The 23,575-nt window shown below is 36.3% G+C and overlaps 2 protein-coding genes across 2 annotated transcripts; one reads left to right on the forward strand and one right to left on the reverse strand.

Annotated features, from left to right (window-relative positions):
- Positions 1–738: 738 nt before the first annotated feature.
- On the reverse strand, positions 739–2,764 carry LOC126369820 (MYCBP-associated protein-like). The gene is made up of 2 exons (XM_050014385.1): positions 2,262–2,764; positions 739–2,000 (listed from the first exon to the last, which is right to left on the reverse strand). Exons 1-2 carry the CDS (start codon positions 2,762–2,764, stop codon positions 764–766), a joined length of 1,740 nt encoding a protein of 579 aa, XP_049870342.1. The 3' UTR covers positions 739–763.
- Positions 2,765–3,222: 458 nt separating this feature from the next.
- Positions 3,223–23,021, forward strand: LOC126369821 (carbonic anhydrase 2-like). Its single transcript, XM_050014386.1, has 6 exons — positions 3,223–3,241; positions 7,080–7,307; positions 8,016–8,176; positions 9,381–9,467; positions 16,443–16,670; positions 22,722–23,021. Exons 1-6 carry the CDS (start codon positions 3,223–3,225, stop codon positions 23,019–23,021), a joined length of 1,023 nt encoding a protein of 340 aa, XP_049870343.1.
- Positions 23,022–23,575: the final 554 nt, after the last annotated feature.

The following is a 23,575-nucleotide window of genomic DNA, read 5'->3' on the forward strand; positions in this document are numbered from 1 at the left end:
CGCAACCTATACACAACCTATTTATTTATTTACTAAAAAAAATAAAAATAATATGGTCTCAAGTATTTAGTCTGGTATGCAGACGGCATAAACTGTAAGAAAAAATACTAACTCAACAAATACTTGAAAATTAATTAGTTACCCAAATACCACAAACTAAAGAGAACACCTAAGTCAAGCTAAGCTGCCTAAGTCATAACGCCACGAAAAGGTCTTTAGCGCCGTTAGTTATGATAACAATAAAACTTTACTAATATTACTATTATATATAAGTACGTAATTTCAATATTTTGCGCCCGCTTAGTATTATTCCTTATTCTATGCCTGTATATTAATTTATTACAACATAAAAACATCTAGATAGTCATTATTTAATTTAAGTACTTAAAAAACTATACTTACATACAAAATAAAACATTTTGAACTATATATAAAGTTTCGTTTTATTTAACAACCATGATGAATATTTAATTATAATTGGATTTCAAATTTTAAATATGGACAATATTCTAGACAGTAAACATAATGTTGGACAAATTTGCAATTTATTTTTCAACGAGTACGCTTTTTACAGAGTCATAAAATCATAAAGTAATTCAAAAAGCCCAAAGTCGATATCATATTAGAGTGTCAATATAATTATCTAGTTTAAAATTGAAGAAAAATTAAAACCACCTAAAGTAAGCCAGCTAAAATTAAAATTATTTTAAACAACAGCTTCGCCACACTAAGCAATGTGTATTTAATATTTAATTGCAAAGTTTTAATAGCGACAGAAATCAAACTCTATCCATCGATTAAGATCGATACTACTAATGACACCGGCACAGACTTCCATAGCAAACGCTATGTGTTCATACATGCGAATGACAAAGATATTTTGTATGATATCTGGCGTAAGAGATTCTTCAGGGAAGGGAACCATTTCTTTGTTGTCCAATTTTGTAGCACCATTCATCATGCTCACACGATCGTATTCGTCATAAAACCTGTCGAATAATTGTCCTAATATTAATTTAACTGCTCTATATTTCTGCATAAGTACATCTTCTCCTTCCAAAACGGGTTTGAGCAGTATAGCGTGGGATATCTTCAATGCATCGTAATAACTCATCCTCTCATCAAATTCTTTCTCAATCATTGCCTGACGCCAAGTCGGTATCGATAAATCCCACTCCTTCCCAGTCATTTCCTCGTAAAGTTCCTTCAATCTTTGAACTTCTGTCTGGTGGTAAAAGCATACCGGATTCATAGCTACGAACATTTCACGTTCCAAAAGCATTTTTTTATAAGGATATATCTGGTGCTCAGCTTCAGTAGCTTTTATAATCACATCATTGAGCATATCGTAAATAGCTTTATTAATTGCTTTGATTTCAATTCTGCTTTCCAGTTTTTCAATTTTTCTTGACATATTCTTAATATTTTCATACGCGTCACCTACTAAGTTGAAGATAAATTTCTTTGAAAGATCATCAAATAAACATACGTTACTTAGACTGAGCTCCCATGTCACATTGAAAATTCCGACCACATCAGAAACAAAGGTTAAGCAAATTACCTTTCTCTGTCCTGGAGCAATCACATCTTCCCCTTTTCGGAAAAAGAATTTTTGTGATTGAGTATTATCTTCAGGTATGAATGGAATGGTTTTCTTAATTCTCTTCCAGCAATACGATAAGGTAACTGTTCCTAAATTCTCCAAGTATATTTTGCTTCTTCCTATCTTACTTTCTGGTACTTTGAAATAATACGTCCACCAAGTGCATGGCTCATGCCAAGGTTCTTTCTGCATTTTTTGGAAATAGTTTAGTTGATTTGTTTGTTCAGGGTTGTCTTTGTAAAAAACTGTATTATTTATTCTAAGAGCATAGACCCCTGCTAAAGCGTCACGGCACGGCCAATTTGGTTCCGTAATCTCAATATTTGGCAAAATTGGTTTCCGTTTTGGTGGAGGTTTAGGTCCGGTTCCTATAACGCACAATTCCTCAATTTCAGCCCTGAAACATAATTGAACGAGCTTGATATATTTTCATCTTTAATATATTTTAAGTGGTAATATTTTAAAACACGAGCAAATTGTTTGAAAAGTAGTTAAATGCATGATATGGCATGATAAAGACAGTATGATATTATTATATTCTATGCTACATACATTACGCTACCAGGCATATCAAATATTAAACGAGTAATACGCGTGATTCTATGACGTTCCTTAAAACGTCTCACAATAAACTTTCAGATGTGAGTAAAACAGGTACCTGAAAGGATCAATCTTTAGTATTTGCTCCTTTAATTCTTCTTCGCGTTTGTCCCTATATTTTAGGTAATCCGCTTCTAATTTCGGACATGGTTTTCGTTCCGGTACACCCATTAAGCCTTTTTCTGTTTTTTGTATATAATCTGGACTTCGAACGTGTTCAATTACTCTTGGATGACCCTTTTCGGCACGAGTTCTTTTTACTTCGTAAACATTGTCACAGCGACATCGTTGTCGAAACCGATTTGCATTTTCCCATAAACTGTCTCTGATATGTGGTTCTCTCAGCACCTGAGCTTCTTCTAGCACCTTCTTGCGTTCCTTTTTTGGGCGTATATTTTCTAAAACGTTCATTGCTAGGTCTGCTGGTGGTCTCTCCATTCTTTTGCTCAATTCCACAATCTCTTCGTTTCTAATTTTAACCCAATCTTCCCAGTGCAGCAATTGACTATCAAAAGTCATGGCAAATTCTTTAAATATGTCGTCTTTTGGATTCCAAGCCATTTTATTTTATTTTGTGATATTATTATATTTCTCGCTAGGTGTTATTATATTTTTCTGTTTATTGACTACGATTGCTGAATTTCACAACACGTGCAATGACATAATTCAATGTCATTGTCCAAGTCCAATCCGTTGCTTCCAAGATTGCTATTTAATAGAACTCGTTAGCAAAGACCACTCGTTAGGTACCTATAATCAATGTTGTTTTCTTTTCTGTGGATTTTTTTATTAGCATCTTCAATAAAAGCATCTCTTTTCGATAGATGTCAAAATAGACATTGGTTGTCCAGATAATGTCATCGTCGTGACCATGTCGTGACATTATACAAAATAGAGCGATGTAAATCACAAGTTTATATACGTTTTGTACCTAAATTTTCCGTAAATAAATAAATAATATGCGTTAATCATTATCAAATATTTGATTTCAAAATTTTTAGATTAAGTATCCTTAATTTATGGCTTCAAAATCAACTGGTAAGTTTTACCGTTTTACCTGACTTTCTTAACATAACTTACCTTTACCTTTTCTTGTCTAAAAATCCCAGTGCTGGTCAAGGGTTTAATTCCATAGATTTACGTCCGTAATCCATAATGATGATGTTATCTGCCTATAATCAGGTGAGCAGAGCCACTGATTGTATAAGGTATCAAAAGATTTTGTATAAGTCCTAAGATGCATAATATGATGAATTTTAAGTGTCTTGTTAGTTACGGTCTTGCGTTTTTGTGTAGAGGACGCCACGTTTTATAATAAACAATTTATATTCTATTCTATGAACAGTATGGTTACAGATGATCAGCCCTTCGCCCATTATGATAATACCCGGTTTACATCATTCCAGCCTAGTTACTCCAGTGCTGGTTCACATTATTCCAGTAGCATGCCAGTCCAGCGACTGCACAACTGGACTGGAGTAATATAAACTGGGAGGTTAAAAAGGCCACATCGAAGCAATTCACCTAAAAAAATGATGAAATGGAACGCAATCGCTTTTTAGTTCCTATGTTTTGTCACTTGTGGCGCTGTTGTCCTTCCCTCCTTTTTTGTGTTACCAAGCCGTTGTACATTTTTTCTGTTCTATTTCTTTATTTAATTATACACTGAAGAATATTATAATTATATCTTTTATTCACGCCATCCAAATCACAACAAAAATCAATATTGCTATTTGACATTTCTTGACATTGCGCACTTACTTTTATATGCGCAAATGTCAAATTGGTGAATAGGCTAGTTTCCAACTAGTCAAATCAGTTACTTTTTACTAAACGTCAAAATACGAATTTTTTTTTTTTGACTTGAGTTATTGTAGATTTGCCGCAGATGGCATTGACTACTTGGCCGGACAAATGGGGAGCGCTGAAGGCTCTCACCCGGTACAGAAAATACGAAATTACAGTGGAATTTGTATAAAAAAGCACACTGTGACGCCATGAAAAAACGTGATAAAATGTCGGGACTACATTTATCGTAATTGAAAGGAGAATGGGCGAATCTGGTCCAAGAACCTCCACTGATGAGACTTATATGTAATGAAAGCTTATGCTTTCCCTATGATTCTGGCAAAGTCCTATCAGATTCTGTCCCGGGGTTCTTTTTTTACGGCCATGTTTGTCCTGGCTAAAAATGTGATAAAATACAGTGGGAGCTAAAATCGGCTCAAGATTTGTTGCTGGATAACAAAGTCTACATAAATAATTATGTATCATATTGTATATCATTTTAAAGAGGATCTTTTCCAGAATCCGAAACATAAAAAAAAAACAAAAAAAAATCTTTTTGTAAGCGAATTATAGTCAATTTATATCTGCAGCGCCATTGTTTCTCGGTAGCTAAGTTCAAGTTTCATGCCTTTTACCCCTTCCAAAAGTATCTTACCGATTTTTTTATATTGCTTCCGGAATTTGATCTGAGTGATAATAACAAGAAAAATAAATAAACACCTCTCCGATAGAGACCGGCTAAGCTATTGCCTATTGCAAGAAATCGTCATCATTAGCAAGTCATTACGGTATTGCATATTATAAGCTTATCAGGAACTTGGAACTTGGTCCAAGAACCTCCACTGGTGAGACTTGCATGTAATGATAGCTTATACTTGTCCTATGATTCTGGCAAAGTTCTATCAAACACTGTCCTAGGGTTTTTTTACGGCCATGTTTGTCCTGAGTGTACAGTAGTGGACTGCAAAATCACCTCAGGATTTGTTGTCGATAAACTATTTAACTAAGGCTATATACATAATTATATATCATAATGTATATCAATTTTAAAGGGGAAGGTTATCAGAATCTGAAACACAAATAAAAAAATGCATTAAGTAAGTATGTAAACGACTTTTAGCCAACTCACGTCCGTAGCACCATTTTTCTCAGCAGCTACGTACGAGTTTCGCGCCTTCCAACCTTTCCAAAGAAGCCCAATCATTTTTTTCCTTCTTCTGATATTGCATTCTTAACCTGACAAGTGACAACAAAGAAAAAAAAAAAAATAGATACCATTCCGATAGAGGCCGCGTAAGCTATGGACCTATTGCAAGATAACGTACTCAAAGGCTAGTCATTATAATCCAACAGACGTAACATGATTAGAATGCGGCGGGACGGAAATGTAGTACATCGCCTTATGCGAAAGAGGCGAAATATGTGTCTCTTTAACACTAACAGCAATACAACTATACAGCTTAGTACGAGAGAAACAAGAAATAAGTCATTCTAATCAAGATGCAATACAATGACTCTATTGTATACAAAAGAAACACATTAAACAAGTTCAGGCAATAACTGGTGCAAAAGGCGGCTTTATTGCCAAGGTAGCAATTACTACCAGGCAACCTTACGTTTACGATACGTTTGTTGTACCATTCGGCATTGTTTATAAGACAAGATATAAGCCTGGATTAATAAAACAAGATTGTGGTGAAAGAAAACATACTACATTTGCGTCCTCCCGCATTCTAATCATGTTACGTCTGTTGGATTATAATGACTAGCCTTTGAGTACGTTATCTTGCAATAGGTCCATAGCTTACGCGGCCTCTATCGGAATGGTATCTATTTTATTTCTTGTTGTTGTCACTTAGTCTTGTCAGGTTAAGAATGCAATATCAGAAGAAGGAAAAAATGATTGGGCTTCTTTGGAAAGGTTGGAAGGCGCGAAACTCGTACGTAGCTGCTGACAAAAATGGTGCTACGGACGTGAGTTGGCTAAAAGTCGTTTACATACTTACTTAATGCATTTTTTTATTTGTGTTTCAGATTCTAATAACCTTCCCCTTTAAAATTGATATACATTATGATATATAATTATGTATATAGCCTTAGTTAAATAGTTTATCGACAACAAATCCTGAGGTGATTTTGCAGTCCACTACTGTACACTCAGGACAAACATGGCCGTAAAAAAACCCTAGGACAGTGTTTGATAGAACTTTGCCAGAATCATAGGACAAGTATAAGCTATCATTACATGCAAGTCTCACCAGTGGAGGTTCTTGGACCAAGTTCCAAGTTGCTGATAAGCTTATAATATGCAATACCGTAATGACTTGCTAATGATGACGATTTCTTGCAATAGGCAATAGCTTCGCCGGTCTCTATCGGAGAGGTGTTTGTTTATTTTTCTTGTTATTATCACTCAGATCAAATTCCGGAAGCAATATAAAAAAATCGGTAAGATACTTTTGGAAGGGGTAAAAGGCATGAAACTTGAACTTAGCTACCGAGAAACAATGGCGCTGCAGATATAAATTGACTATAATTCGCTTACAAAAAGATTTTTTTTGTTTTTTTTTTATGTTTCGGATTCTGGAAAAGATCCTCTTTAAAATGATATACAATATGATACATAATTATTTATGTAGACTTAGTTATCCAGCAACACATCTTGAGTCGATTTTAGCTCCCACTGTATTTTATCACATTTTTAGCCAGGACAAACATGGCCGTAAAAAAAGAACCCCGGGACAGAATCTGATAGGACTTTGCCAGAATCATAGGGAAAGCATAAGCTTTCATTACATATAAGTCTCATCAGTGGAGGTTCTTGGACCAAGTTTCATACAAAAGTGCCCATTGTCATTTATAAATATAGAAAAAGAAAATGTTTTTTGTTAGTTTTAGATCTGTCTAAATTAAGTAATCAGAATATGATAATTTATCTTGAACCTAGTACACGACCCAATTGCTTCGATGTTGGCCTTTTTAACCCCTCTGGACATAGTCTCTTTCTGGATGCCGCGTTATTGGAAAGACTTGCACTCCAACTAGTAGTTTAGGAGGAGTTTCACATATTGTCCTGATTTATTCATAGACGCTTTTGATGAGGAGGAGCGTGTTCAGGAAGAAGAGGAGCCAAAACGGGAGCCGACATACGGCACTGTGGAATGGATTTACTACTGGAGTGATACTGAAGGCCTCCTGCCAACCCCCTTAAATGTATCCATCACAGGTGCGATCAAATACAGCTGTCCGTCACTCAGATGGTACAACTTCGACGTCTACCCTCACAAGATTAAAATGACCAATACCGGATACACCGGTGAGTAAATAATTCTGCTGATTAGGAAAAAAAAAGAAAAAAAAACACATTAATTCATTTTACCGCCTTGTGGTTGTCTGAAAGAAATCGCAAAGTTAAATCTCTTTTGTAACATTTTTTTTTTATTTTGGTTCAATAAAGCATGGTATAAGAAGACCAGGTATGCTCAAAACTGACAGCTAGCATTTTCAAGGTTAGCCCAGCTGACGTCATCCGACCCTGCGTTGCCTTTTTGTAAAAAAAAAATTATCTACGTCCAATTTTTTTTTTCTTTGCAAGGAAATTTTGTACTTTTAATAAAAGATTTACATTTTGTTTTCATGATTTTTCTATACGTGACAAATATTAGTAATTAAATACATTAGTCAGTAAGTCACTTAATTTTCAATAATAAAATTCGCGTCCTTGGAATGTTGGAGATACCAACTTAATGGTAACACTTAGGTCATCAATGAGCTAGCAATGGCGGCTTGTCATAGGATTGAGCATACCTGGGGCCTGTTTAATAAAAATTACAATTGTAAATTACAACGACAATTTGATGTTCATTGCGTAGCTAATATGAAACTGTAAAATATTCGTGATCACACACTCCGCGATGTACATCAAATTGTCATTGTAATTTACAATTGTAAGTTTTATTAAACAGGCCCCTGGTCTTCTTATACCATGCAATAATGTATATTTGTATTTGTAATTTGTTATCAGTACTGATCGGTGCAAAATGGAAGACTGAGCGGCCATATTTAGAGGGAGGCGTATTACTGGAAAGGCACGTTTTATCCCAGATCCACTTCCATTGGGGACCCAACTTGATGGATGGCAGTGAACACTCCGTCGATAATCGGAAACATCCCGCTGAAATGCATGTAAAAAAATTTAAACTATTCCATTACAACATACCTACGCATATAAAATAAATAACCTATACACGTCTCGCTGCTGGACATAGGCCTCCCCTCAGTCAACCGGAGGGGGTATGGAGCGTCCTCCATCACATTGCACCTTTCTTTACAACAATAATAATATAATCCCTCGTTATTCGTAATGGCGGGTAGATCCGCAAGTAATCTCAAAAAAAAAACAGCCAGCACATTTGATTCGGATTCTGAGACTGACTCTAAGGGTGGTATTAATAAACGAATCTCAGCTGAGACTGCCCTCAAGATCATGCTCAAGTCTCTGTTTTTATATGAGAACTGTCACATTGACATGATCTTGAGGGCAGTCCCGAAGCTGAGATTAGTTTATTAATACCACCCTAAGATCTAAATACAAAAAACGTACGAAAACTCTAAGATATATAAAGAGACGGGTCTTCTTTTCATGTGGGTTGTGTGATGGTGTGGTGTACTGACAGCATGGTTGATGACCAACCTCGTGAACAATACTGTCAGTTGTTGTTAAGTGACAGATGATGTACCCACGTAGATACAGCCCCTTAGTGGACTTTTACGACACGCCCGGGCGCGAATTATTTAAGAAGCTAAACGCGATAACATAGATGACCCTGTATAGATTTAATTTTAACGTGATAATTACCTATTTTCTCATTGCTTGGGTACATAATTATTCAAAAATATAATATATTGGCAGAGGAATATATAAAAATAAATGTTACTCGATATTTGGATCAGATATGGCCTATGCTATGCGATAGAATTATGTTGCTACCTATATTGCTTCTCTTTGCTTTGATAAGAATAATAATGGGTGAAAGATGTAATGTACCGAAGTGTAACAAGGGTTAAAAACAATGATAAAAGACGCATATGTCTGTTATCCATGTTATCCATATATATATTTTTTTTTGGGGACGATAGCAGGCTACGTCGCTGGAATGTCCCTCATTCCAACTAAATTGGGAACTCATAATGGAAAGACGATGATAAATTCATAATTCCTATTTTCCTTATCTTAGTAAGGGCCGGATTTACAGACACAATATTTAGACAACGGGTTTTTGGATTTTAAAACCATCTGGGCCTTATGACTTTATAGAGAAACAAATTTGACTAGTATTCCTATAAGTACCTTGAAACATAACATCCAAGGGTTTTTTTTAATTGACAGGTCTCATTCTTTAAGTCTGAATACCTGACACAAGAAGAAGCGCTTAAACATGATGATGGTGTGGTCATGTTTTGCTATATTATCAAAGTAAGTATTGTATAATATTATGATTTTTCGACCAAGTGGTTAACGCCGTCTGCGGCCAACCTAAAAAAAATGTAGGTATATTTTAAGTCTACATTCCCGAGAAATAATGTGCCCTAACATGTTGGGCTGGTTTTTCCTTCGCGGGTTGGAAAGTCAGACAGGCAGCCGCTTCTATGAAAAACTAGACTTGTCAAATCTTCAGGTTAGGTAAGCGGAACCCGTGATAAAGGGATAGGGTATGATGATAAATTATATTTTAAGCAAAATCAATGTTGCCGCTAACAATTTTTGAAACTTTATGTTAAGGATATCCAACTTACTGAAGTTAAAAAATATCTAATATCTCCTAGTATCCACATTGTATTTTCAATTATTCACTGTACAGACTTTTCTCGTCTTCATAATAACGTTTCTCATTTTCCTGGAAGTTAAGCCTTTTCAAGAATGAATATTGCGTTCAAAACTTTTCAGTCGCCGCAAAATGATTAACAACGAAATCCTGACGTCAAACAAAACAAACGTCTCAAAGAATTTAAAAGCCATGAAAAGGCAAAGTTTTACCAAAAAATATGTTGAACAAAAAAAAACAACTTCATAACACTACAAAAGTACAAACCCAACTCAAAAAAAATGGCGTAAACTTTTTACCACGTTAGAGTTCTCAGCGCTCCCATTGTCTGGGTAAGTAGTGAATGGGCAAAGAATCGGCAAAAAACACGGGAGGGAGTATACATAAGCAGACGTTTCCCTCTGTGAACCTATATGACCCCATGACAGGTAGTTCTATAAAAAAAAACTAAAGTTCTATAAACGCCAGACTGAATCAAGGGATCAGCTGAAACGACGTCTTTGAAAAATGGAATGGGGGCAAAAACAAGTCACGTAGGTAATTCTTAAACATACAGAACCCAAGGTATCCGGGGCGTGGACTACAAATATTTAATCAGAAGACTACTTGTAGCGACTTCTGATTCGAAGTCTTTAAATGAAAATAAAATTCATGAACTGATAGTATTTCTTTTTACGTAACTTACCTATAGATTTGTCTCAGATGGCACAAACTACTTGGTCGAACTTTTTTTTTTTACAAAAGTCCTATCACTGCTCAGTTGGGTAGGCGCGAATCTCAGCTCAGGGTGTCGCCTGACAGAACTAAAATTTGCAAGAATCAATAGACTCTAGCCGGTATCGACCGGCTCACTGTCGAGTGATAAACGCTGAAAGAGCCAAATCCTCCAAACAAGTGGGGTTGGTATCGGGGTCCTGAAGTGTTTCTTGTCGCAAACTGATTAGCCGCTTTTATGGCTAGAGAAATCGTGTTGTCCGGAAAGTATATTACGACTTTGGAATCGTATACCGGAATCAACCATCATTACTAATCTAAGAGCCACGCTCTTGTGGGTATAGCTTTCTCAATGCTACTTTTTAGGGAAAAATAGGGCAGCGGTTTCCCTCTTGCCTTCCGCCTCGCAGTACTCTGTCTGACGCGAGTGTGACCACGCCCAGAGTAGTCTATTTCAAAGCCTTACTAGGACTCCTGTTTTCCGCCTCTGAATAGTACTGCTGCCCGCTGACAGGTTCCAGATTAGAGTCCCTGTGACTTGCCCCTTCCGTCCTGCATCGCCGTACCGATGGCTCCCATCTCCGCCTCTGCGACCGTTGAGGTCTTCACCCGTATCCCTGGGCAAGGGTTCGTTATACCCCGTAGGTCTGGGTCTGGATGGTTCTCTATCGGAACTTAGCCACCGTCTCATTCCGGCCTACTGAAAGGCGCCCACCCCTACGGAATACGGCCTGCGGAATTGCTCCAGTGGAGGGCAGAGAAGATGACTCTGTCCCCCCCGAGGCCGGGTGAATGATGTGAGGATGGGGAATGGTATTGTATTTTTTTTTGTCTTTATATTAGTAAGTATAATTGTTCTTGTAATTTCATAAGATTTGTACGCGTATGTAGGTATGTCTATCTGTAGTATTATACACTGCATGTATCCTTATCGTCGTAGTAGGTCAGCTGGAAGAAATCTCTTTTTTAGAGATAAGCTTACCTGTACTGTCTGATTTCTTTGTGTGTTTCTTTCTGTGTTCTATTGTGTACAAATAAATAAATAAATAATAAACCAAAACCAAAGGCTAACCGGAATCAATACAATTGTTTATTTTTTATACTCTCAGTACAAGATACATTCATTCCATGTAAACAAGTGACACACTGACCTTCGACAAGACGTCATGTTCGTTTTATTTCCTTCGTGTAATTTATTAAAGGGAATTGAAATAAATGATGAGCAATTACATGCTGGATTTGGTTTATTAAATGGGTCTTATTGCGTGTTCGTGAAACGTCTTTATACAGGATGTTAGTGACATCGTAACGAATACCGAGGGGAATGATTCAGACCATGATTCTGAGTTAATATCAAGTAGAATTTTACGTCGCAAAATTCATGATTATTTGACCTTTTTTATAATTATTTTAAATTGCATACTTTTGCGATGGAAAATTCCACTAATTTTGAATAATGAGCTGAATCATCCCTCTGAGTATTCGTTACGATGTCACTTACACTCCGTACAAGTACATACAACTAGCCATACAAATACGTATGGGTTTAGTGACACCGTAACAAATACTGAGGGGGACGATTCAGACCTTAATTCTGAGTCGATATCAAGTGGATTTTCCTGTCGGAAAAATTGTGAAAACATTAATGTTTTTTTTAATTATTATAAGTTTTATACTTTTGGGACGGAAATTCTACTTGATATCAACTCAGAGTCATCCCTGAAAATTTTCGTTATGATATCACTAACACCCTGTATGTATTATTTACCTACATCACATGCACGCTTCTAATTCCAAAACAAAGGCAAAAATAAATTGGAATCGGTTCCTTAGTACACGTATTGTTGCTTATTCTAAGCTTGTATTCTTCTTCCTATCGTGTGGGTTGAGAGGTGGAATACCAGCCTCATCAACCCTGATGTCAGGGCTTGCTTGCTTGCTTGAGCTTGTATTATGGGATAAAGAATAATGTTGCATATAGAACGGTAACTCTCCAAGTCACCAAGCCAAGTGGAGAGTTACGTAGTACGTAGTACGCAGTGCTGCGTATCAGGCGACGAGCTAGATTAACCCCATCCTCTCTAGGTCTTACTTTAGTCTAAATACCCGTAAGAAGTAAGGGGCTAAGGGGAACGCACGCAGATTGGGAGTTCCTTATATTCCATACAATTAAAACACCTATTTTTAAAATCCATAACAGACTTACCATACCGTCAATTCACATAACGATTAAAAAGTATAATATGAAATCATATACCATTACTTGGCATAATTATGAAAATCCGTAATTTTATAAACCATAAGCAGAAAAACCCATAATTTAAATATAAGTACCAAATGTTTACAATGGTGGTAACGGGTGCGAGCGAAGCGAACACGGAAATCCGCGGCACCCCGACTCTGTTGATATAGGTTACGAAGGCTGTATGTCAGGGGGTGAGCAAAGCGGCGGTGCAGACTTGCTTTAATGCTAATAAAAATTTGATGAATTGAATCATTTTATAAGTTTCATTTTAATGAATTCTCAAATATGTATATTTCAATAAGGTAACAATAAACATAATGTAAATCCACCACAGGCTTCGTCTGTACCATCATTCTTTTTTTTAAAATGGAAAACATATTAAGTAATTAATAAAATAATACAAAAAAAAACTAATATTGATATTTTTTTATATATAATTTTATTATATGAATTGATTGTTAGTTTTAATGTAAGTAATTATGTATTATGACAAACATTATGAGAACCATTTCAAAAGTATGCGTTTTAATTTTATGCTATTTAATCTTTATGCGTATATAAATTATTTATATTAAAGATTTACTTTTTCATTACATTTGAACATTATAGATTTCAATGGCTTTTAATGTTTAGGTATAGTCAATTTCGGTATTTTTAATTATGGATTCTAATATCCCACGCAGTTTATCTGCACACTTCATAAAAATATCCTCGCTTTACACAGACGAAATGAAATGAAATATATTTATTCGTTCTAGAATGGTAAATACAGATCTAATAAAATAATATATTGCATTGCACAATGAAAGTCCTTCACTCAACCGTGAGTGTACGAATAATAATTGAATAACTAATAAAATTCTAACTTATAATCAACAAGTATAAAAATTCAATTGAAATGTCGACGTTATCGTACACGCGCATATGTGTGTGTGATCTTACTTTGGTAGGTAGTTACTACTTACGAAAGAAGCTTTTATAATCATCAGTTAAGTAATATTTATTTATTCACCACACAAATCTCAAATAAAAGTTTTGAATAATGAAGGTTTACAATAGGTACCTATGAATAAATAGGCAATACTTACTGAACTAATAATTGCATTCACATTATTTTTACATTAAACATTAAGCACTTTGTCTAGGTTCAATTTTATTGCAAATTATTAGCATGTTTTGATTAATAATCACCATGAATAATAAGTATTTATAGGCGCCACGCGGGCGCGCCCGCGCGGGTAATTACTGTCACATGAGGTCAGATCAAATATTGGAGTCAGACGAAATAACGTTGGCGTCCAATTTCAAAATTCGAACGTAATAAACTAAACTGATAAAAAATAAAATTACGGTTCACGCGCCTTTCCCATTCAAGACTAAACTACGTCCGAAAGGGGGTGAGGTAAACCTAGCTCAGACGCTGGTGGGGAGAGGAGAGTTGCCGTTCTACCTACACGTAGTATTATTCGTTATTCTATGGTACGCGGTAAGGCGGCATAAGGTACTTAAAAATGTTTTTTTTTATGGACTGTCCGCGGTGTGCTTCTATGACTTACCCTTAACTTCCTAAAGTTCCTTAAATATCACATAAATCTACTCTCTGGATTGAACTGCAATTTGACATGCCTCATGTAACGACTACTTACTTACATCAGTACGTAGTAATCAGGACCAACGGCTTAACGTGCCTTCCGAAGCACGGATCATCTTACTTTTGGTCAATCTGGTGATCAGCCAGTGATGTCCTAACCAAACTAGGGACCATAAAGTATTTTTTGTGATATGTCCCCACCGGGAATCAAACCAGGGACCTCCGGATCGTGAGCCCAGCGCTCAACCACTGGACTATGGAGGTCGTTCTTTGGCGGCTCGTAACCCTGACACCAGGGTTGAGAGGTACTGCACCTCACAACCTACACGATAGAAGAAGAAAACTGCAATCTGGACTGAACTATCCTTCTTATTTTATAAACACGTAAGATTCGATTGTAGGTAGTAGGACAGTCAACGTGACCATTTTGCCATATTGAAACTTTTTTGCGATTTTCTGATATTTTTTTGGCTCACCCTAGCTTGATATCCGAGACTAGAGCACAACCCGGACACTTCATACAAACAACCTCGTTTTACACAGACACCACACATTAACGTTATCGTACACGCGCATCTGTGTGTGTGACGTCTCACGCCATATGATTCAAGTCTAAACTGTGTTCGAGGGGGTGAGGTAAACCTAGCTCAGACGCTAGTGGGGGGCGGAGAGTTGCCGTTCTATACGTAGTATTATTCCTTATTCTATGCTACGAGCAAACTTTGTGGTTGCCTGTTTGAAAATATCAAGGTCGAAATGTAATTAAACTTTTTACACCTAATATTAAAGCTGTCTCGTCTACAAAGACTACAAAATTAATTTCCTAGATTGTTTGTGTTTATTTAAGTCGGTTAAGTATACTGCAGGGAATATTAAGTTGATAATTTTATTCGTTTAGGTATATTTACTTATTGAGCACATAGAATCATTCGGTCGTTGCCTACAAATTGGCGCATGCCTATCCTCCTAAGACCGAATGTTCTGTATAAATCCAAACCCTTGTTTAACTATTGTGTCTGGAAATCTCTAGGATATACTTTGGAGGAGTATACTTTGGTTGCTGAGTATTGCTACTTAGGAATAAGGTCGCTTATTGTGCTCTTTATTTCATAACATAACATAAACAGTCCCACTTTTGGGCACAGGGCTCCCCTCAACCAACCCGAGGGGTATGGAGCATACTCCACCACGCTGCTCCACTACGGGTTGGTGGAGGTGTTTTTTACGGCTAATAGCCGTGTCTAACGGCTTAACGTGCCCTCCAAAGCACGGAATCACCGTACTTTTTCAGACAAGCAGGTGATTCAAGCCTGAAAAGTCTTTACCAAACAAAGGACAGTCTCACAAAGTGCATTCGGCATTGTCCCCATCGGGAATCGAATCCAGATCGTGAGCTTGACGCTCTAACTGCTAGAGATTTTTTTTTTATATATAAACTGTGTAAACAATTTTGTCCAAACAATTTATAATGTGTTTCATAGCTTTAGTATAAAAACTTATGTCAATCTATCAAAAACAGTACATAACACGTTGATTATCCTTTATAAATAATAAAAATAATAAAATAAAATAGACCTCGGAGGCTGTCTTTATTTCAATCTATCAATAATAATAATTCTTTATTGCACATATTTATACAGGACAGTTACAAAAGGATGAAATAAACACAACAGGCGGCTTTATTGCTAAACAACAATGGCTGCCTTAGGATGAAAGAAGTCGTATTAGAGCGCGCTGTGGTGCTTTATATTACTTATATATCTTTATTTTCTTTTTTTTTATGTTTCGGGGGGTTAAAATGGCCACATCGAAGCAATTAATCTAAGAAAGCAACATTGCTATTTGACATTTTGTTGGCATTGCGCACTTACTTTTATATGCGCAGATGAATTGCTTCGGTGTGGCCATTTTAGCTCTCCTTGTACTTATTATGCGACCCCAGAAACAAGTGCCATGAAAAATGTGCATCACTGCGCGACAAACAGACGTAAAAGACCAAATGATGATGGTGATGATGCTGCATTAATATGTTTTGATAAAAAAGGGGGGTTGCTAGTAAATTTCAATGTATTACAGATGGCCGTAGACCCAGACCCTCGTCTAACTTGGGTGATAGACGCGTTCCCGAAGATCCGAGAGCCCCAGAGCAGGACGCGTATTGGCCCTTTGCCGATGTCCAAGTTGATGCCTATGTTTGCTGAAGACTACTTCCTCTATTGGGGCAACTTGCCCTCGGCGAAAGGAGATAACTTCATCATCAGGTGGCTTGTACCGAGGGTTACACTCTTTGCTACTAGTGAACAGGTATAAAACAATTCTCTATGCTCACAGAGGCCGAATCTGGAGTTCTTAAGGTCAGGGGAGTTAAAATGGTTACGACGGAGCAATACATCTAAGAAAGCAATTAAACATTTGTTTGCATTGCGCATTATACTTTTACATGCAACATTGCAACATTGTTTTCTTAGATGAATTGTTTCGATGTGGCCATTTTAACCCTCAAGGAAGCGAGAGTTTAAGCGCAAAACCTTTTTTTTTAACGAGTTTTATTTATACATTTGCTGCAAACAAGCGCTGAATGAGGGAAATTGTCGACCACGACGCGGGTTTTTCTAGGGGAGTGTGTCCCAGTAATTCCATTATGTATTTCCATTGATGGAAGTACTGAAATAGATTCTCCCAATATTTTCATTGCATAAAACGTGGCGACAAAATAACGTTGCATCGCCTCTTATGATGGTAGGTACATAGAGTAAGTAATACCGGACGAAACAATATCGTTAAGAGATGAAGGAATTATGCCAATGGAAACATGTTTGTGAGGAGTGGAGTCGCTTTTTTGCCGCAATGGAAAAAATATGATATTGCCTTTGATAAAAGTCAGTCCCACTTTTTCCATTTTATATATCCGTGGACATAGTGGAATACATCCGTATCGGTGTTTTGAAGTGTTTATTGTCGCGAGTTGATTGGCCGCCTCTATGGCTAGAGTAATCGGGTTATCAGAATCGTGTATCGTCCTTCGGGCGCTGATATTTTTCCGTACCATCCCTAAGCGGAATGTATTCGGAAGCCGCAACTACCAGGGGATAATGTGGTGCGGAGAAGAATCTAAAGAAAGTTTAGATGCTAATTTGATCAACTGGGCAAAAGTTGAATTCCAAGATCACAAAGCAAACTTGGATATTATAAAAAATCCCACACGGCCTTTGAATGCGGAGGTCTTAAGTTGTGTTACTAGACTGAAATAAACACAAACACTGAAATAATTTCACAAGATATTATTTTAAGTACCTAGTTAATACCAAATAAACAAAGTGTCAAAGCGAAAGATTTCCAAGGTACAATCAAACAGCAAAAGTTCATGTGATGCTTCGTCGCCACGCCACGCGCGCAATTTTAGAATAAATAATACACAAAATATGTTCGTAAATTGTTCGTTATTTGTTCTATATTGAAAAAAAAATGTACTATAGTAGATTAAGAAATAATAAATAAAATATGTGGCGTTGCGACGAAGCCTACTTTCTGCCCACGCCACACTTAATGAGATTTAATAAGGTCTTCTATGGTTCCAAATACATCATTAAATAAATGTACTGTTATTGTTCGTTGCATTAAACTTATAATTCTAGGAAATAAATAGACAGAACAAGAAATAATTAAAAAATAAAAATAAGGAGTGGTAACTTTCGATGTATAAGTTCACTAGCAATACGCACAATGAACGTTTGCATTGAGAGAAACATCAGGCGTTTATTCAGTTAGTTTCCATCACAAACTATTTTCTACTAATTACTACTACTAATTTTACTATAATTTTTTTATTATACAAATTTTTTACTAATAATACGTAAATAAAAATAAAAATTGTTAATTTTTTATAGGTTTAATTCCCTATGTGTAAAAAATCTTCAGAATTATTTACTTATACTCGTTACTTTGGTTAGCCTTAAGATCAAAGGATGTACACATAATTTAATTGTTTGTGTGATGTGCAGAGAACAAAATATGATTTACTATATAAATAGATAAACGCCCTTTTTTTATCCTTTCCTTATTTTTAATTATTTCTCTATATTTCTTGAAACTGTATGTTTAATAAAACTAACAATAACAGTACATTAATTTATTTAATTTATATGGAATCTGACCAATAACGCCTGATGTTTCTCTCAATACAAACGTTCATTGTGCGTATTGCTAGTGAACTTATACATCGAAAGTTACCACTCCTAATTTTTAATTTTTTAATTTTTTCTTGTTCTGTCTATTTATTTCCTAGAATTATAAGTTTAATGCAACGAACAATAACAGTACATTTATTTAATGATGTATTTGGAACCATAGAAGACCTTATTAAATCTCATTAAGTGTGGCGTGGGCAGAAAGTAGGCTTCGTCGCAACGCCACATATTTTATTTATTATTTCTTAATCTACTATAGTACATTTTTTTTCAATATAGAACAAATAACGAACAATTTACGAACATATTTTGTGTATTATTTATTCTAAAATTGCGCGCGTGGCGTGGCGACGAAGCATCACACAAAAGTTCAGTCACTGAGCCCAGCAAATTATTTGTAAACAGTGGTGAAATTATGAACCATTTAGCTGTCATAAAATTTATCTTTTTGTAGGCGTTTTGGTCCATTACAGAAACGACATACCTACATATAACCAGAAAGTCTTAAGTGCAACTAGGGGGGTTAAAATATGCGCAAGTTTCAAATTGCAATATTGATGATGAAGATGAATTGCTTCGATGTGGCCTTTTTAAACCCCCTGTTAATTTGTTACTTTGCAAGTAACTGATTAGACTTTTGCAGCTTATAGTACCTACAGTTAAATACAACATAATCGATCGGCCTAAACTCGACTGATACGTCACTATGCTAATCAGAAGGTCACAACACTGGCTCCTGTACTTTGACAGGTCTAACTCGTACCGCATTGAAGCTATGTCTATAATTAATGAAATATATATGACAATGCCGTAAGAGTGGCCAATTATTGGTCAGCAAAAAAGTTTAGATCGCCATCGACTCGCAAAGAAGAAGAATATACACTTCAGTGTACCCCTTCAGGATACCGGCCTGATGCTATATTATGTTGTAATAGTTAAAACACTTCATTTTTTATTTCGCGTACTAGTATATAACAAACATACGTACATAAACTCACGCCTATTTCCCATCGGGGTAAGCAGAGACAATAGAATTCCGTTTGCTTCGATCCTAACACAATTCCTTTGATTCCTCCACATTCATCAATCGCTTCATACACGCACGCCGGTTCAGAGTAGATCGTACTAAACTTTTTCTAAGGACATGATATGCAATTTGGTCAATGTAAGTCCTGCTTGATCTTCCTCTGTCAGCCCTATCATCAACTTTTGCTCTATATTGTACCATTAATACTATTAAATAAAGACATAAAAATTCTGGACACAGATTTTTTTAGTCGCTTTAATATGACCTTATTATGCAAAAAGGTTTTCTAATGGCCCAATAAGGTACAGACAAAATACTTTAAGCATAATAATTTGAGACTAAGTACGGCTAATCGTTTGAAAAGGAAGGTTAACTAGGTTTTTAGAAAAAGGCTACCTACATAAATTAACTCACGCCTGTTTCCTACCGGGGTCTTCTTCTATCGTGTGGGTTGTGAGGTGGATTACCAACCCTGGTGGGTTGATGAGGCCAGTCAAGGTTACTATTGAGCTGCCAAAGGCCCCTGACATGGCTCATATAACGACTAGGTACGTACTTACATCAGTAAAAAGTAACCGGAACCAACGGCTTAACGTGTCTTCCGAAGCACGGATCGTCTTACTGTCGGACAATCAGGTGATCAGTCTGTAATGTCCTTACCAAACTGGGGGCCACAAACTGTTTTTGTAGGTAAGTAGTGGTTCCATGAGCCATGTCAGGGGACTTTGGCTGCTCAATAGTAACCCTGACACCTGATAGAAAAGAACCATAAATATACATACATACATAAACTCACGCATATTTCCCACCGGGGTAAGCAGAGACTGTAGAATTCCATTTGCTTCGATCCTGACATTCTCTTGATACTTCCACATTCATCAATCGCTTCATACACGCACGCCGGTTCAGAGTAGATCGTACTAAACCTTTTCTAAGGACATCTCCAATTTGGTCAATGTAAGTCCTTCTAGGTCGGATCTTTCTCTGCCAGCCCTACCATCAACTTGTGGGGAATTACGCTCACGATTGATTTACATAAGATTCTTTTATATTCGATTTACCTATCGTAATAATTTTAATTATTGTTAAGTTAATTGTTAATATGTACGATGTAACAAAATTATTTAGTTCATTTCCGAACGTTCATTTTAAAATGTCAGTTTCTGAACGTTCCCTGTTTGACATATAGAGAGCGACTTTTGAACGCGCACGCAACATGTCGTAACTTGTCCGCCTTACCACAACTTTTGTTTTGTATCTAACAATTTAAAGAAAATATAATTACTTTACACCGAGCTATTTGCCGTTTGAATCTGAGCCACCATCAATACTCAATACCATCAAGAACACTATCCAGAACATCAGGACTACGATTCCCAATACACGAAAAACTTTCACTTTCAACCATAAGTATGGTTCATCAAATACATACATACACATACATAAACTCACGCCCGTAATCCCTAATGGGGTGGGCAGAGCCACAAGTAATCAAAGACAACTTGCAGCCACTGTTGATACGATGTCGTAAGCTGGATATGGTTCATCAAATATGGCTCCATAAGTCATCTGTTAAGGGTGAATATCAAAATGTGCCAAGTTTGGTGGCGAACTTTCATTATGTTTTCGTGAACAATTGAGTTCCGACATGAAAAAGGATAGGTTCTAGCTACGAAGTAACTTGTTCTTTTTTGGCACATTTTTATATTCACCCTTAACTACGTGAGGGTCTGCCTCCATTACGAATAGGTACCGAGCATATGATTACAACCTGTCGCCCATTATGATGCATCGCCATATTAGCACGGCTTCCGAGGTCCTGGATCCGAAAGTGAGATGATCCGTGCTTCGAAACACGTAAAACAGTCGGTCCCGGATACTAGTTAACTATACGTGAGGAAGTACGTAGTTGTTACATGAGCAATGGGGCGTTCATCAGCATCAGCATCAGCAAATTCAAAGTATCTATCGGATAGTCCAAATGCTGACTTAACGCAGATAAATTTACTCTTGAAAAGATGGGTCCCAAGATATCGAGCACCGTATTATGAGTATCTTTTCCAATCGGCGCTGCGGGCAAAATAGTACCCAACCCAACGTGATATGGGGCACACAAGATAACTACATTTACAAACATTCGTGGACTTCGGTTATTGCGCGGAGTTGCGCGGCATATTTTTTCCATCCCCATTTCACCCCTTAGCGATTTCCGGTGTAAAAACTATCCTTTCCTTTCTTTCATCTCAACCTATCTTCATACTAAATTTCATCTAAATCGGAAAATATAACAGACAGAGTTACTTTCGCATTTATAATTAAGTATTATTAGTGTGGATAAGTAAATGCAAAAAATAATTTGAAAAGTGAGTTTTGTTACGCTATTAATTTTTAACTGGTACTTAACCGATCATTATGAAATTTTGTATTAAATAAATATTTAAAAAATTAAATGCGATTTACATAAATTATATAAGTGCTTATTTATTCAAGTCAGGCCTCTAAGTATTGCTTGTCTGAGCGATCACAGCCACAGCTAAGTTTCAGCAAATTAATAAAGTTAATATTTAGATAAGTACTAGTCACTTCCATCATGAAAACTAACACCCGTGATTTCTTTTTAGTACCTACTGGGGTAGACAGACGTAATAATTATACTGAATGCAATTTGAAGCAAGTTTTGATACGAAACCTTAGTACGCATGTATTATGATGTACGGTCACGAGTACTAATATGTACCTATACATTTTAATACCATGTCACATTAACTTTTTTGACAAATTAAACCGTAAGTGTCATTAAATGTCAAATATGATAGTGCGACAGGGTTCTAAATTGGGTACCTACATGATATTGCTCATGACTGTACTATTCTACAAAGTGACATGTGATCGTAGAATCGCTCATTAATAAGTTCATCATGTTGGAAAGGGCTCTCTGTGGATGTCAGCGAATGATATAGCTGCTTGATTCTCAATGGCAAGTACGCCTAGCATCTTGGACGAAGGAAGACAGACATAAAATAAAAATTATCATAGAACTACTTTCGTAACATATATCTACCTACCTACCTATAACTCTCATAGAATTAAAAAGTTACTTGACTTTGTTAAACATTTGCAATGCTTTTTTTATTTTCACAGATCAAAGAATTCCGTAAACTCTGGGACCCATGGGATGAACCAAATCCTGGAAATTGCAGACCTTTACAAGAGCAAAAGGATCGAAAAATTTTCCTTATCAATCCACATTTCAACTTATACAACTCCTTACTTCCATTGCCAACGAAACCTGAGCCATCGATATCAGTACTTTCGGATGAATACACATCCAAACCTTGGATGCTACCATCCATAGAAGCTAGTCTTCAAGCTGTTTTGGAAAAGGCTTTGAGAGGAGACGAACCAGAAGAAGAACAGAATAAATTGTTTGTAATAAACTAATAAGGCATTTGGTTCAATAAGCGGTGATCATTCAGAACCTTGAAAAGTTCAGAACCGATAGTTATTGAAATAGTAAGTGAATTCTTGAGAACAGGTCAAAACTCCATAATATAAATAGGAGCAGTAAAACATGCTTACAAACTCAAGGCAAAAGTTTGACTCATCTACCGCAAGCTCTGATTTCCGTCAAGATAAAGCACCGAATCTACCTTGTTTCAAGATTTTGTAAATAGGAGAGACCATTGAATCCATAAAGTAAGAAAACTTGAAAAATAAAATTGTTTACAAACAAGGCTGTATGAGTTTATCTTTTGCCTTTTCGCTACTGAAAAACGTTATGCCAATGTCACTGCCGCACGCATTACTTCAGCCAGCCTATAATTATTTACGTTTTTTTTTATATTTTTTGGTAATATGGGATCATGGTCAATAACTTTCTTAAGTTTGTCTGCCAGAATCAGCACCATCGGTGCTAATTCCTGTACAACCCATGCAATTTTATTTTGTTATACCTGTCATTTTCTTAACCGCTGAAAAAGAAAGGGACGGGTAAT

The sequence above is a fragment of the Pectinophora gossypiella genome, chromosome 9 (assembly GCF_024362695.1).
Source record: "Pectinophora gossypiella chromosome 9, ilPecGoss1.1, whole genome shotgun sequence".
Classification (NCBI taxonomy): Eukaryota; Metazoa; Arthropoda; class Insecta; order Lepidoptera; family Gelechiidae; genus Pectinophora; species Pectinophora gossypiella.

Bases quoted from the DNA above. Each gene is read 5' to 3' on its own strand.
- LOC126369821 (XM_050014386.1), top strand. The intron at 9,468-16,442 runs GTAAGTATTGTA...AATGTATTACAG, and splicing joins TGTTTTGCTATATTATCAAA to ATGGCCGTAGACCCAGACCC. The intron at 16,671-22,721 runs GTATAAAACAAT...TTATTTTCACAG, and splicing joins TCTTTGCTACTAGTGAACAG to ATCAAAGAATTCCGTAAACT.
- LOC126369820 (XM_050014385.1), bottom strand. From the start codon at position 2,764: ATGGCTTGGAATCCAAAAGACGACATATTTAAAGAATTTGCCATGACT. The intron at 2,001-2,261 runs GTACCTGTTTTA...ATTATGTTTCAG, and splicing joins CTAAAGATTGATCCTTTCAG to GGCTGAAATTGAGGAATTGT.